The sequence below is a fragment of the Pelmatolapia mariae genome, linkage group LG20 (genome assembly GCF_036321145.2).
Source record: "Pelmatolapia mariae isolate MD_Pm_ZW linkage group LG20, Pm_UMD_F_2, whole genome shotgun sequence".
NCBI classification, from domain to species: domain Eukaryota; kingdom Metazoa; phylum Chordata; class Actinopteri; order Cichliformes; family Cichlidae; genus Pelmatolapia; species Pelmatolapia mariae.
In genome coordinates this window covers 32,611,764-32,628,277 of record NC_086244.1, presented here as the reverse complement: position 1 = coordinate 32,628,277, position 16,514 = coordinate 32,611,764, and the positions used below count along the sequence as shown (strand labels likewise).

At 42.2% G+C, this 16,514-nt stretch overlaps 1 protein-coding gene across 2 annotated transcripts in view; it reads left to right on the top strand.

Moving 5' to 3' along the window:
• The first annotated feature begins 464 nt into the window (after window positions 1-464).
• sema3h (sema domain, immunoglobulin domain (Ig), short basic domain, secreted, (semaphorin) 3H) overlaps window positions 465-16,514 on the top strand; it is a 53,319-nt gene continuing 37,269 nt past the window's right edge. For both annotated transcript variants that reach the window (XM_063463307.1, XM_063463306.1), the window contains exon 1: window positions 465-895. In XM_063463307.1, coding sequence (XP_063319377.1) covers window positions 784-895 — 112 coding nt within the window. In that variant the 5' untranslated portion in view covers window positions 465-783. The remainder of the gene's footprint in view (window positions 896-16,514) is intronic.

Genomic DNA, 16,514 nt, shown 5'->3' with positions numbered 1-16,514 from the left:
TTATTCTTAATCGATTCTCAAAACCTATTTTCATTGAGTGGTTAACACAATAAACGTGTCTATACCTGTTGCTTTAAAAAAAAAATCAGTTTCTATAATCTTTTATCAGCCACTTTTTCTCATGTAATTCTTTTTTTGGTAAGTATAAAGCCATCAGAAGAAAAGAAAAAGAGTGAGCGAGAGAGTAAGCGCAATAAGGAGAGGTCGGTAGAGAGACTAAGAGAATGGTGAATAAAGATGAAAGCTGATTTCTCCGTCTCAGTTCCACTTTAACAAGGTTTTCCCGGAGCGGAGTGAATAGGCGAGCACGTCTGCATATGTGTGGCCACAAAGATCTCGGATTTTTCTTCTCCTTCCTGAGAGAGAGAGAGAGAGAGAGAGAGGGAGGGAGGGAGGGAGACAGCGAGCACATGTAGAGAGGAGCTGGGACGAGAGACAGAACAGTAGAGAGCTGTCAGGCTGCGAGGAGGCAGCAGAGAGACGACTCACTCATTTTCTTGGAGTACGTTCTGCCTCCATCTCTGACGCGTGCACAGATAGCATCGCAGACACAAAGATGGTAAAGTTTGAGCATGAGTGCTACTTCTTACCTTCCTGTGAAAAACTGTGAATCATTTTAAGGATCTGGACTTAAGCCTGACACACTTAGACATCACTGTGACTGGGACTTCACAGTTTACTTTGGCAGGCAGGTTAGCCCTTTCCCTGAGTACTACACTGAGTTAGTGTGTCAGTTGCCAGAATTCAGTAGATTTGAACCTGGACTTGGACTCCCCGTGTGCGATGAGGAGAAGGATGTACTTGCTGGTGGTGGCGGTCCTGCTAGCCCACCTCGGTGCCACCTTGACAGGAGCGTGGAGAGCATCTCAACCCAGACTGCAGTTCACACACCCTGGTAAGAAGCAGCACGTCCATTTCTGAGCTTTTCTCTTTATGTTTCCTTTAGTGTTTCAAGTCTTGGTTCCCCACACGTACATGCAGGTGGCTGGAATCATGTACCGCTTCACGTTTTTTTCCCACTTTTCTTTCTTTGTTCTTCTATTAATGCCCACACACTGTTATGCAATTCATGTATAAATTATACAAAGCCTTTCTGTTCATGTACCTGTCTCCATCAGCCCTTTTCTTTCCTATATTGTCCTCCATCTCTCTAACCACCTGTATTTAATCAATCATCCTCCAGTAGTCAGGTTCAGAGTGTGACAGCCGTATCTTTAGCCCCACCTTGCTTCCTCCTCTCACTGTGAGGTCTGACACTTTAAGTGAAAAGTAGCGCTTTTGTCCTTTTGTCACTTTTGAATAATAACAGCATATTCTTGAAAGTTAAGAGTCTTTGTAAAACCACATGTCAGACGTGGCAAATGACATAAAAAACAAAAGTCCGGGAAAGAAAAGAAGAAACGAAAGAACCGATTTAAATGCAGCACTCATAAGAGTATTTCAGATAAGCTCTTATTGCACAAGAAAATAGTGTGCAAGTGTAACTGTAGAAGGCACGGCAGGTAAAGATGAACCAGCCAATCAAGTGGGATAGTGTGGAGGATGTTTGCTGCTGGCAGTTTGGGTAATTATTTTAGTGTTTGTCTCTGATTTCTCTTGGCTAAACTGGGACTTTGTCAGACAAAAAGTCATGCTGCTTCTTCTTCCCGTTGTATTTTGGTTTCTACTCGGAGTAATGAACAGCTTTATGAGAAGACCTGTACATGCTGCTTCTTTGGCAGACGACAGTCAGCGGAAAAAATACCCAATTACAGTGTTATCCTTATCAATCGAGAAGTTTTTCTAAAGCATAACGAAAGCATGGAGAATTCATGTGCAAAGCCTACTTTATCGACTCAAGATTAATTTCCTGTCAAGCTCAAATCTTTTGCCAGCCCCTTTGAAGCACTTCGTTAATGAAGTTTCAAACTCGAAAGACCTTCTCCATGACAGCACCTCAAACCTCCCGTCACCCCACCTCGCCCCCTCCTCCAGGATTTGGAAATGTGTCCTTGTCTGTTAGTTTCAGTTATGGCTAACAAAGAAATAATTATCTCATGGCAGAAATCCCAGATTCAGATCATCAGTGAATTAATTATTTCTTGGCCCCGGGCCGATCTGTCCGCTGTAGTGAGGTTCACGAAGCGGTGGAAGGACACACATAACAGAACCTCCTTATAAAAAAAGGGAAAGGACAGCTGTAGCCACTTGAAGTTTCAGCTGTTTGTCGGTGGAGAACTGCATTGTGCTTCTGTGTGCATTACACTTTTTTCCCTCTTTCTCCATGCACTTGTATCACTGTGCAGCATGTCGCATGAACTATGCTGTTACAGGCTGATGCGTTGGTGAACCGGAGTTGATTTTGGCTCCTAAAAGGTGGTGCTGTTCTGCATCAGCTGCTCCAGTTTTACTGTTTACTTTACCCTCGTGGATGCAGCAGTTGGGTGGGGTCTGCCTCGCTGAAGAAACAAGGGGACTCTAGGATGATGTGTGCGTAACAAACACTGTAGCTATAGATGCTCTTGTCACCACTGAATAGGGCAGGACTTAATACTTTGACCCGTTTTGGGGTTTTGCTGTTTGAGGATAACAAACGTGACGGTCAAAAGTTTTGTGAAAGCAAAATCCTGTAATTAAAACAGGATTTGGATTTCAGCGTTTGCCCTCGCGGCTCTGGCGAATCCCTTTCAAATGAAAAGGATTTTTGAGGCCTTTAGTTACAGCGAGGTAAACTCAACTCCCTTTAATCATGTTTACCGGAGCCACCGTTGATTACGACACCAGCTGATTACACATCCTTGCATAAGCCGAAAGATGCTGTAGAATCCGTACTTTAAATCTGGAGTCGACCAATTGTGACCTAGAAAGTAAAGAGAGAGGGAGAAGGGGAATCCTTTTGGATTCTCCCAGGGGGGAGTTTGGCTCTAATGGAATCTGGAGTAGCTTTGATTGAGTGATTGTGATACAATAGGTGCCTGCATGTCCTTGAATATATATGGCTGCATATTCTTGGACAGGAATATGGAGTGTGTGAGTGTTGGCGTGTTGGTGCATGTGTTTAAAGGCTTCTGCATATGTACCTAAATAGAGCAGCTTCATTTCCAGGATCTCTGCCCATTTTACTTTTTGTTGTGTATTATGTTGAGACGAATCCTCGCATCTTTGAACAGCAGCGGTGTAGGTGTGCGTGTGCGTATGTATATATGTGTCTGTATGTGTGTTTCCTATCTACAGCGGTCAATATGCTCGTCTCTGGAAAGAGAACAAAAAGAAAAGTATGATGTGTTTACTGTGGTGCCCACCATCATGCTGTTGTACACATTTGTTTGTGTTTGTGTGTGCGCGTGCACGCTCTTTCTGCCTCTCTGTGGGAGCTCTATGCTGTGGTCATTTCCCTTCTCATCACCACAGAGGTTTTCCTCAGACACAGGGAGGAGATTTTTTTTTGTCATGGAATTGCTGTAATTACTCGAAATATTTTTTGGCCGCTTAGAGACACTGTACATTTAGCTTTTCCTTTTCCTTTGGGATGCACAGCAGATGATTAACTAAAAGAGAAAAAACAGTAAAGGCTGACATTTAAGTGAAGTATTTCACCCTATCACTGGAGAAAATTGGCTACTACAAAGAGCTTTGAAGCAGAAACCAAAAGCATCCCTCAGACTTAAGTGAGTGGTACAGCAGCAGTAAATTGATGATGAAGTAATAGAAGGAAAATAGACAACTGAGGGAAAAGGTACAGGAGACAAAAAAAAAACCCAAACAAAAAAATTGTATCCACTGGGTTGGTGCCTCAGTAGCAGCACTGCTGATGAGACAGTTCAGAATGTAAAAGGGCGTACAACATTGGGACCATGGGACAAAAGCAGTGACGTAGTAAAACAACAATGCTAACGCTCACTAGCCTTATTGACCCCTGGATCATTGAACTAGCATGCTTCCTCTGCTGTCAGTCATGCCTGCTGTTCACAATCCCGAGTCTGTGACTAGAATAATGACTGGATAAGTTGATGGGTGTTTTCTTAGATTTCAAGAAAAAAAACTGTATTGGTTAATTCAGCAAATGCCCCAAAAAGTCACTGTAATAATTTTACAGCAGCAAGAAAAGATGTTAGTTATTATAAAGTTGCCAAGGCAGTGTAGGAGGAGATTGTGGTGGATAGAGCATGTGAGATAATTATTTCCAACTGACAGCGAATGTTACTTTGTTCTTTTTTTTTTTAACTACAACCACAAGGCTTGTCTGAGCTACTTTAAAAAACACTACACATTCACCCCAGATGGGACTCGAACCCACAATCCCTGGCTTAGGAGGCCAGTGCCTTATCCATTAGGCCACTGGGGCGCTGGCTGGATGTATATGTGGAGACAGTTTGTGTTATCAACTTTGCTATCAGCCACAACAGATGTGACTTGAATTCTCAGTCACTGGGTTTGGAGGCATGTAGTATCCTGCAGTATCTCTGAAAACTGCAGTGATATATATATATGACAAAGGTCCTTTTACCTTTTACTGAGAAATATAACTGACCAAACAGCTTTGTGTGTGTCTCAGAATTAAAAACAAAACAAAACAGCTTTAAATACTTAAATACACGCTTGATTACCTCCTAACCCCCACCTATCTCTTAATGGCTAAATGATCCCACTTATTCACTCGCCAATACACACACAGACACACTTGTGTATAATGAGTCCATTATCCCAGCCATTCAGTCAGTGATAGTGCGCATTTCTTGAGGGAAAATGGCAGTTATAGATACGATCTGTGTACCCCGCACACATGCAGACGTACACATTTGCTTAGGAATGTGTTAGGTGAAACCTGTTTGGTGGACTGCTGCACGAAGACCCTATAAAATAATTACTCTGGATGCAGCATGTGAGACTTCATGCACACAGTAACGCTGTATACCCAAACGCAGCTACACAAATGTGTATGTGTACAAAAACACAATCATTACAAGTTCCTAAAGAAGAAATCAGTCCCTTACAGCTGCATCAGCACCAACCACCCTTCCAACTCTGAAACTAAAGGAAGCATCACGATGATGTGGTGAGGATGAGAATATCATCCTCGCCACATTACCACAGCAAAACTTCATAAAAGCCTCAGAGGAGCTGTGGCTGGCTTATCTAAGTGAATTCGAACCTATTAACTCACACAGAGGCTGAGTCATGTTTTATTCATGTGGCATTCACTTCATCAATTGGTTTGCCATAGACATTTAATAGCAGTCAGTCTCTGTAGTGAATTGGAATGAAGTCAGAGTTTGCTTGGTGTGAATGGAGACACTGGCTTTGATGGCTCACCTCTAAACTGCTGATTCCTTGTGATGGGGCGTAATCCGGGCGTTTTACACTCATCCTGCAGTTTCTCTCTGGACAAATGCCCACATTGTAATGTGAACGTAATGAGTCGTTTTAAATTGCATGCTATTAAAATGCAAATTGCGTGGTTATTATACGCAGTAGATTAGTTCATCAACGTCCAGATGCATGTTTGCTCATGCGCTTGTCCGCGGGACTCAATCTGGGTTTTCTAAGAAAGAAAATGTTGCTACAGAAAAAGCTATAGTTAAGATAAATCCTTAAATAGTTTCACTTTTATCTCTGTGATATTTAAGGACGGTTAAAGCCCTGGCATTGCCCATCCATGAGCTGACTGGTTTTGATAACGCAGAAGGACATTTATTATGCAGCTGTGTTGTCTGTGAGACACACAAACCAGCAGCTGTCAGCATATGTGGCCACTGTTTGCCTTAAATGAATAGAGAGAGATTGAAAAAGAAAATGCAGGCTGTTCCAAAAAGATAGGACGGTTTATTGGTTTTAAACTTGATGTTCTCACCTCACAGTTCAGCATGGATTTTATTTGGATTCCCAGATTTTAGTGCTATTCAGGCTCGTTAGCTTAATCTGTAGCTTAATGGATTACCATTAAGTATAAATATATCTTAGCGTGTTTTCCAGCTCAGAGAAGCAGATAAACAGTTAGCACTCGACCTCGGCTTACTTTTATTTCACTGCTGTGTTGAGATTCCAGGTTAGGAACAGTAATCTGTTTTGTTCCTTGTTCGCTTGACTGGCGTGCACAAGTTCGTCCCCTCTCTCCAGCCTCACCTTTCTGTTTTCCGTGTGTCCCAATAAAGCACAAAAGCCTTCAGAGGGATATTAAAATCAAGAAATATTTCATTATTCATTTATTCTTTCAGATCTGTTTCTATCTAGGCCAGTGCTTTCCAGGCTCTGGGCTGAGGATGTTGCTGAGACTTGGATTTCACTGGGATGGATATCTGGCACAGAATCCGGATATTCTCTGTTATTAATTTTAATGGTACCAGGCCCCAGTGGTGGCGCAATCGTTGCCTGTCACTGCTGAAGTCAAACCGCAGCTGTTTGCTCATCCCACGCTTCATAAAAGACTCAACTAAGACTGCCTTTTCTCTGGAAGAAGACCTTAATTTACTAGCTGCTTGCAGACTAATTTGAAAAGTATAGCTGCTACCGAGGCTCTTGAAAAGACTTCACCCTCCTCTGCTGTTTAAAATGATTCCTCCAGAATATTTGGAAGACCTACACTAAACTTTAAGTACTTGCTAAGATTTAAAAAAAAAAACCCTGATTAAGGGACTCTGAGGTGGAGGGGTTTCTCCTGTTTCTGGACAGAGACGGTGAATAGAGTCTAATTACACCCTTGCTTTGGCAACAGCAACCCATGACAACAGTGGACATGCTGTAAATTTACCCTCCGGAGGTTTCTGGTGTTAATATGAGAGCGCTATCTTTAGCCAGTCATTAAGTAAAAATCCACAAGCTTCATATTTCTTCAGTTTCCCTCAAGTATTAATTTGCTCCAATCTGACCTGCTGTCAATAAGCTAGAGCTGAGTTTCCAACCATTCCTCTGTGGTTCTTTCTGTGTGTCAGCAAGTCTTTTCAAGCGGTGTGAGACTGAATTTTTACTCCCATTATTCAGGTGTTGTTTAGGGAGTTTAACTTTGTTCTACTGTGTACTGAAAGCCAGACAGGGGGAAACTCAGTAAAGACCCAAACAACAAAAGAAGCTCAATATTTTTTAATGAGCTGACGCTTCAGAGTCATGAATGGAGGGGGAAAAGTTTTATTGGGCTGTTTTCTGTGATTTTGGTCTTCATCTTTGTCCAAATGTATGTTTCTCACAGCTTTCCTTCATGTTAGCAGTATTTTTGTGGTATTGTGGGATTTTAATCCACAAAACACACTTGAGGTCTTCATCAGCTGCAAGCCAGAAGCAGATGGGATCAATAGTGCTAAGATCTACTCTGACCATTAGTTTACCTCATTAGGTGTAGTTTAGGCCAAGCTGGAGATGGAGGATATGAGTGTAAATGTAGAGGATACAGAGGTATATTAACAGCAAGTGGCTGGAAATGTATATTTGTGTTTAAACTAAAGTTTTCTCTCTTAAAATCCATCTGTAATCGAGACTGTAGTCTCTGATTATGTCTGGATTTTACTTTCTGTTCTATGCCCATTTTCATTAACAGTCATTTTTAATTATTTTTCACCTTTTGAACGAAAGCATAGGACATCTACAATCAGTCGACCACGCTTCCTCAGTCAGTTGTTCTTAGACTGACTGTGAAGGACTTCTAATTTGGGATTTTTCGCTGAGATTAAGGTCGAGGCTCACTGAGAGTATTTTAAAAATGTTTGTGACTACAGCCGATCTTTAACCTCTCATGTTACCGATCTGACGTTCCCATGTCTCCGCAAAAGAAGCAGAAACCACAAGAATGAGATTCTCTCTGTTTTAGCAGCAGTGGAAAGATCAGACATGCGCCACAAAAGGTTGGAAGTCAGACTTCCTTTTCCTGTTAAGAAGCCAGAGGATGCAGAGTAACAGATAATGTGTTTGATCATCTGGGCTGGCTTTACAGCAAAGATTCTTCACAAGTTTGACCCTCAAAGTTGCCTGTAAATCGCTGTAGACATCACGGCTGTCCATAACCGTCAGGGGACAGCTACTTGTCTTCATGGCTGCCCATTTAAAAAAATATCCATGAAGCACGCTACGCATCTAGTAGCCATTTTTCACATTAACAGGTCAGTGTGGATGACAACTGTGCTGCAGAGCAAGCTCATCAGCAGTGATGTGTTGCCTCACAGTCTATGAAACAACACAGTGGTGATTTTATTTAAGACTCCAGTCCAGGCCACTAAGGGCAATTGTTTCCTCTTTGGACGAGCCCACTGCAGAGTCATGAACTTGAAGACTCAGAGTCAGCAGAATCACAGACAGATGTCACACTGACTCAACTGAATCTGAAGGAGGAAAAAAAATTATCACATGCCTTTTGGATTTTTGTCCATTTGCTCCAAATAGCTTATAATCTATACGTTTTCACCATTAATGGATTACAAAACTGTTCTTTTTTTAAGAAACAGAAGCTAAGCATTAACTTCAGCAGTACTAAATGTCTTTTAAGGTTCTTTGTGTTTCAGATTGTGAAGCTCAGGGTGGGAAAATAGACAAACTTCAGCTGTCCAATGCAAAAGATTTGTTTTTGTTGCCATTAGCAAATGAGTTAACCCAGAACATTGGTCTGCACTGGGCAGCTCCCCACACTAGGCTGCGTATAACTGTGAGAATATGAAGCGAAAGACGAAAACAATGAATTCTCAGTGATCCTTCATTTACATTAATTAGAATTTAAAAAAACAAATTAGAGTAAAAGTAAACAGCGGATGGACTCCAGTGTGTGCATGTAGCGGCACAGCGACCTAAACGAACAGTCTGATGATGATGATGATGAATAATCGTTCCCTCTAGGGTCAAAGGTCAAGCTGTCCACGTGGGTCTGGTCTCTTGGTGACACAGTCCAGATATAGTGTGTGTCTGTGTGTTTGGCTATAATTCCGCTCTGGTATGTATGCGTGTATGTGGGTGCATATGTTTCGATGTGAGAGAAGAGTTGAGCCTGTTCGGAACAGTAAGAAAAATTAAAAAGGGAGTATTTGCCCCTCAAAGCACAGGATACTCTTATTAAAAAAAAGATTTCAAAAAAGACAAAGGTATGATTACTGAATGTCAGCCGAGTCTATGTGCAGTCTGGTTGAACAGTGCTCGGCATTCCAGATTCATGTTGTGTACTGCGTGTTATTTTGCAGACGATTAATTCGGCATCTGGGACGCCTCACGTCGGACGTCAGAGTTTCATTCATCATTATTGCTCATTGTGGATTCTGACACTCAGCGGGAGCTTAAGGCGGCGCGATCACCCTCTGTAACACAGTCGGGCTTTGTGAGAGATGTAAAGTAGCGAGAACTTGGCATGAAAGGGAGAAAAAACAAGGAGACAATTAGATTTTATTGCGAGCTAGAAAAGATTTTGTGTGCGCACATACTGCTCGTGCGTGTCCCCACATCGAGTGCCCATCTGTGTGCCTATGGGCTTTGTTCCCAGGCTTCTGCAGGCCTCCCACTGTAATTGCACCAGTAATTGGTGAAGTGATAACCCCATTTCCACAGGAAATGTGCCCCGGTTTCCTCGCCCCCACCAAGACTACCCCCTCCCCGATGGCGCAGCTAACAAAGTCCTCCCCCTGGGAACGCCGCACCAGACAGCTAAAGTTCCCCAGGGCTCAGCGGGTAGACGAACAGACAGACAAAAGCAGTCGCACAAAACTACACACACACACACTGTATGCAGCTTATAAATGGACAATGGTTTAGGCCATGAGATAATAATTGGATAGATTAATGATAAGTGTCACTTGTGTGTGCACGCAGCTATAAGTGGAGTGTCTGGATGTGGAAGAGATTGCAATAAGACACCAGGAAAATAACAAAGCTGGACTCCCGGGAGTGAGATAACGATTGAAATAGCAACTTGATTCTTTCATCATCTTTTTCTTTCAATTTTCTCTTGTATGCCACTCACTTTTCAAATGTGTCAGTACCAACTTTTGAAAGAGTTACAGACCTCTTCTGTTCTTCTTGAAATAGCTTGCAAGTTCCTCACTCAGCAGGGAAAGTTTCCGTTCTTGAAACCTCCTGCTCGCTAATGAAATCAGCTCACCTGTCCAGCGGTGCGCATAGTCACGTACTCATGATCTGTTCCTCTGATGCTGGCATGGAAAAGCTGTGCTGACATTCGCTGTACCGTGTATCAAATTGATGCTTCTCAGTGTCATCCCTGCACCTTGGCTGCCAGCCTCACCTTGACAGTCCACCTGAGCTCAGAGCACAGAGTCACGTCCATAAGAGGAAATCTCAAACATCAAACAAAATAAGTCATAAAGATAGAACTGCAGAGAATATGTAAAAAAAAAAAGAAAAGAAAAAATGGAAGTACAAAACATGATGTCACCCATCGGTTTGTGGGCCAGGCCCTTCTGAAGACTTGGTTTTAGCACTGCGTCTTAGTCTCTTTGGAGCCGACAGTGACCCATATTTAGATCAGAGAGCTAAGTTATCATCTGGCACTAGCAAATTTGGTTAGCAAGCTGCATCCATAAATAGTAGGAGTGTTACACACATAACTGGTAATTAGTGTTAAGAGACTTTTGTACTTTCTAACACTCACACTCCGATGAATGAATTAGGAGCAACTCAGGGTTCAGTATCTTACCCAAGGTTACTTGGCATGGAGACTGAAGCATCCAAGGATCAAACCACCAAGCTTCAGAAGACGCCATAGAATAGTTCAGAGGTGCACTTCACTGGCTCACATTAGTGGAGGTGAGGCCTAGCAGACAGGAAATCAAACAGCCACCTGTGCTAGCTTCCACCTGGAGTCAAAATGAGCTCTTAAAGCTGTCATGAATTGAAATATTGTCTATAGTATAGATGTTGTTGTTGTTTTTCTGTACCAGGCTGTAAATTCCAGCAATTTATTTCAGCTCTGAAGTTTGGCATTACAATGTGTGGGCATATGGGGAATTAGTTCAAGTTTGTTTTATTTATATAGCATGTTTAATTACAACAGCAACGTTGACCAAAGTGCTGTACAGAAGTACAAAATAACTAGTACCAAATAACATATAACTTATAATATTAGTACCAAATAACTCTCATACTGTAGAATACAAATGTCTTTTGTATTCACTGGCATACAAATTACTTCCTTTTGGAGCCAGCCTTAAGTGACCATTTGAGGAACTGCAGTTTCTTTTTTATCCTTGTTTCACTTCTGTTCTTCTCTCCTGCTCCTGATGTGACTGTTGGGGTGGAACGCCAAAGTGGATGGATAAACCCACACAGAAATCTCTACGGGCCACTTATCTGCTCAGTTTTGAAGTTATGCCTTTTTTTCTTCTCATGTAACAAGCAGCACTTCTGACCATCTACTAAATTTGTTATGAAAGGTACTTCCGGAAGACAGATGCCAAGACAAATACTCTCTGCACAAGAAAATTAGCTCCGAACAGAGCTCCTGACAGGCTGTAACTAGTACCAGTAACCATCCTCTGTAAGAGGAGGTGTCATGAAAACTTAAGTTTTACACTTATCTGTTTCTTCAGTGATTTTTCATTCTTTGCTGTAAGCTGCACACGTACACAGCAGGTTACCTCTGCTGCAGAGTGCAGACCAGTCACTGCACTGTGTCTGAATCAATCCCTATAGTGTAGTTCTGACATCTATAGCCGAGTTATTTATAGAAAGTAAATTAGAACTCATTTCGAAGTCTCTATTTAGTGTCATATGAATGTCGTCTGTGAACTGTGTAGCAAATGACATAATGCATACAGAGCCTATGATTAGCATAGTTTGCTGCGTCAGGGCTTGTAAAACAGAGAGAATGACAAACATACTTAACATTTTCTGCCTTAAACGTCTTAAACAAACAACATCGAGCTAAATTGGATTTGAAAACAGCTTGATCAGCAAAAAAATCATGTTCGTTTGATCATAATATGCAATGTTTTGTGCGCGCATATGATGTGCGCGTGCGTGTCAGTCAGTGATGTGCAATGCAGGAATGTTCTTAGCCGGATCACACGCCGCACATTTGCTCTAATCATATCAAGGTCCATCAGAGCTCCCATGACCAGCAACCTTTAATCTAATGTTCACCATGGACAAAAATATCCAGCCACTCACACATAGAAACACACACACAGACCCTCAAAATGAATAGTATGTAAATAATAACACTCACAGAAGGCGAATAAGGACAGGCAGACTGTTGCACTAATATAAAAGAACCATTCACGCAGAGACAAAATCTGTGTGTGTGCGTCTGGACTGACCTGTAGGCTTATGTCTTAGCGTGTCTGTTCTTTTACATCTTAACCTTTTCCGTCTTTGATTCCAAGTGACAGGAGTCAGAGGCCAATTGGCTCCGATCAGAGGTCACGACCCTCATTGACCTCCCTGTCAGTTTGATGCTGATAAGAGTGGTTGAACTCTGCAAGAGCTTGCACTGGCAAGTGTGCATTTGTGTGTGTTTGAGTGTGTGGCAAAAGAGCAGATTGTAGTGCTTTGATGGATCAGAAGTAGTTGGTTCCGTTTTAATATATTAGAGTTACACTTTTAATTTTCTCTGCTTTGTCTTGTCTCTTTAAGACTCACGTCACTTCAGTGGGACAGCTTTTGATAACACTATACAGGTGTATGCAGGGTTGAGGAAGTAATGCAGTTTTTAGCACATCTCTCCCTCTATAGTGCCATAACTACTACAGTCCATCAGATTTCTGTGATCAATGGTTTGCTTGGTAGACTAGTGAGAATTGTACAACATGGTCGAAGAGTAAGTAAGTCTTTTATTATGAAAGGTCACTACAAAGAAAGATTGGAGAGAGGGAGAAAACAGTAATTACCTTCACTCTCTACTTTACGCCCTGCTATCCACATCTGATGTATTTCTCACCTTGCTCGTCTTTGTGTGCCACATGACAACTCCCTATCTTGGTATCAGATAGTTCTTCCAGCTTTCAGTTTGATTTGAAGGGAGCAGAGAATCCGTTTAACAACAACAAAAAAAAAGAAGAAGAAAGAAATCAATTGTAATTCCGAGTTTCTGAAAAGACCGCTGTCTCGAAAAGCGTATTGCATCTGGGTCGATAAACTCTTCACAAACTGCCACGGACAAAACTTTGGTCTTTCTCTTGCGCTCTGACTGCGACTTTTCAGACGCCTCCATTCAGGAGCTTTATGGGGGTGTGAGGTGAAATTGGTTGACTTTCCATCACTGCGCTTTGCTGATAATGGCCAGAGATTCTGGTGATGGTGGGTGTCTGTGTGTAAACATCCTGCTGAATGTTGTCAGGGGCAGACAAACAGGCGGACAGGGTCACAGATGATGCTTGCTGCATTGTGAAATATCTGTAAATGCATGTGGTCAGTGGTATGCATGAAAGCTTGTCTGTGTTTGTTTGCCCTCCCATTACCTAAATGGCTTGATGTCTTGGAACAACACTCCATCATTCCAGACTTTGCTGTGTGTTTTAGCCAAAGTGTTGATGAGAGGTGTGGACCAGATTATTCATCTGTGTGTGTGTATAAGAGACCTGGGTGGTAGGGGGGTGTAGAGTCCAAGAGACACCCATCAACACAACACAGACCCAACCCCCCCCAGCTTTGAAATTATGTCGGCATGGTTGCCGTTACCAAGGCAACTGTCCCATGAGTAAGGGTGGGGTGGGTGCAGCTGGTGCTTCATGACTGAGTCAAGGGTGTGTGTGTGTGTGTGTGCGTGTGTGTGCGTTTGTGTGTGTGTATGGTGGAGAAAGAATGTGTTTTTTTTCTCCATATTGAATAAGAGCCATTCATCGTGGTGAGGTCAAGATGGTCGATGTCTGAATGGTGCAAAGTTTTCCTGGGTGTGTGTGTGTGTGTGTGTGTGTGTGTGTGGGTGGATGTGCAGGGTAAAGACAGAGTTGTAACCAAACTGAGAGAATGGGTTGGTACGTGTTTGTGTGGATGCAAAGATCTAAATTTGTTTCAGCATTAAACATGTGCTGCTGACTCACCCACTGCACCCACTTTCCATCTTTGCACACACACAATCATATACATACGTGTGTGTGTGTGTGTGCGCGCGCGCGTGCATGTGTGTTCTGGTACATCCACTCTCAGTTCCCATCTTGGAGTGTCATCCTCCTTGTTATAATGCTGATTTAATGAACTCCAAACTATGAGCTGTACTTTTCAGCCTGTCTTACCCAATAGGATCTTGTGACGCTGAATGGTGCCGGTATTTTTTACTGCAGAGGTGGTTTCATATTCAATTAGGCTGAGTTTTTTTTAACCCCCCCCCCCTTCATATTGAATTAAGCAAGGTCATGCTGCTCTTGTGGCGCACACGCTGTAATTCAAATGAAGTGCTGGATGCTTGAATAGGCCGAGCAAGGCATGAAATCCACCAGGCTTTGATTGCCTTGAAGAAGAAACACCATTCTGTTAAATATAAGCTGTGAAGTTGAGTACGCATGCTTCAAATTCAATATTCAACATAAATAGACCACTTTTAAAAAACAGTGAATGTCTTCTTATCATTATTATTTTGAAATTTGGTAGGGTTGGAGACACAAATCCCTTCGGGGTTGCATCAGGAAGTGCATCTGGCGTGAAAAATCTGCCAAATCAAACATGCAGCGCTACCCGCTGTGGCGACCCCTCGTGAATAAGGAAGCAGCCCAAAGTAGCTCTTTTAGGAATGAGTAAAGAAAAGAGACTATAAGCTGAAAATTAACGAGTGCCAATCCCAGAAAGTTGATGATCAACTGGCTTATTGAGCATGCATCAAGAAATGAGTGCCATCACGAATAGCACATTCAAATGTAAACACGGCCCCACTTGAAAGTGCTGCAAAGCTTCTCCAAGATGTGCATCTTTCCATTCTGGTGTTTTGATGAATGTTGCACGCTATTTTTGGGTAGAGCTACTCAGTTCTATTGTCATTATCATTGTCAGTTGTGATAGAAGAGAAATAGCAGTAGAAGATTTCAAGTCAATCGAAGCTGATGGCAGTGCACTGCTCACCATTCATTTGCTGATTAAGGGGAAAACACTTCACTGTTTGCCCAGTGAATAAAAACAGAATGGCAGTGATGAATGGAGTGGTATAAAAATAGGGGCATGTTTTCATTAGCACTGATTACAACAGATTTTCTTTCTTTCTTTCTTTCTTTTTTTCATAATTTGCACGAATCATTTCAATGTTTCACAGAACCTTCAGCTTTCAGTTCCTTCCACTGTGGAACCAGCTCCCAGTTTGGGTTCAGGAGACAGACACCCACTCTACTTTAAGATTATTCTTAAAACGTTCCTTTTTGATAAAGCATAGGATTGGATCAGGTGACCCTGAATCCTCTGTTAGTTACGCTGTAATTGGGCTGGGCTGCTGATGGCTTCCCATGATGCACTTGGTGTTTTGTCTCCCTGAGCCTGGTTCTGCTGGAGGTTTCTTCCTGTTAAAAGGGAGTTTTTCCTTCTTACTCTTCCCAAGGGCTTGCTCATAGGGGTTTGTCTGATTGTTGTAGTTTTTAGTTATGAAAACTATGAAGCACCATGAGGAGACTGTTGTTGTGAATTGGAACTTTATAGATAAAACTGAATTGAATTGAATTGAAATCTGTTGTTAAGATGGAGGTGGTGGGTTAGGTGGGAGTCAGCTATTACTATAACCTTGGTCAAGGCTTTGTAAGGACTTTCGTCTGCATCTTTTGTCAGCAGCAACTACGTCAAACACTTTGAGCACACCAAACTAAAAGTCCCGATTGTGTTGCACTCTTTGTGTTGCTGATGCTCCTTCTGGGATTAATGAAGCTCAGATCAGTGTGAAGCAAAACAATTTACCTCTCTGACCGTTTGCTGAATATTAACAAAGTACCCGGGGAGATTTCACACTGAGCTCAAGTATAAGTTTCTGCTATCTACCTTTAGTGTGCAAGGCCATTCCTCTCCTACTGCGGCTCGCTCTCTGCTTCGCATTATCTTCCCATTTCCATTGAGTCATGTCTTCTTCTCTTTTTCTACACTAATTTCCTTTCTGCTCATCCATCTCTTGTGTTTTTTTGCCTGACTGTCAGCATGTTGTGCTTCCTCTCATTTCTGTCTTCAGCATTTTTCTTGCATTCCTTCTGTCACCTCCTCCTTCTCCTTCTCTTTTTCCTCATCACCTGTTCTTTGCCTTTTTCTCTTGTCTGTATTTTTCATCCTTCTTGCCATTGTTTTCCTCTTTTCTCCCACAGTCACTGTCTTCTCTGCTCTTTCCCCCACCTGTCATCCATCCAATCACCATTTTTCATCTTGTCATCATAGCAGTGTTGCTGTTTCTCATCTTGCCTTTTTGCCGTTCTCCCCTTCTATCTACTTATTTATCCATCATTTTTCACTTTTTTATTGCATAGTTTTCTGTCACGCTTACGGCTACTCTCTTCCCCCACCCAGTCCTGCTTTCTCCCCTGATTCCACTTCTTTCTCAATCCTTCCATACGTCCATCATTTGCCCCGCTACATCATTGCAGTATTATTTTTACAGGCACACTTTTTCAACTGCTCTCATCAACCGTCCTCGTCATCATTACCCATCAGTATTTGTTAAT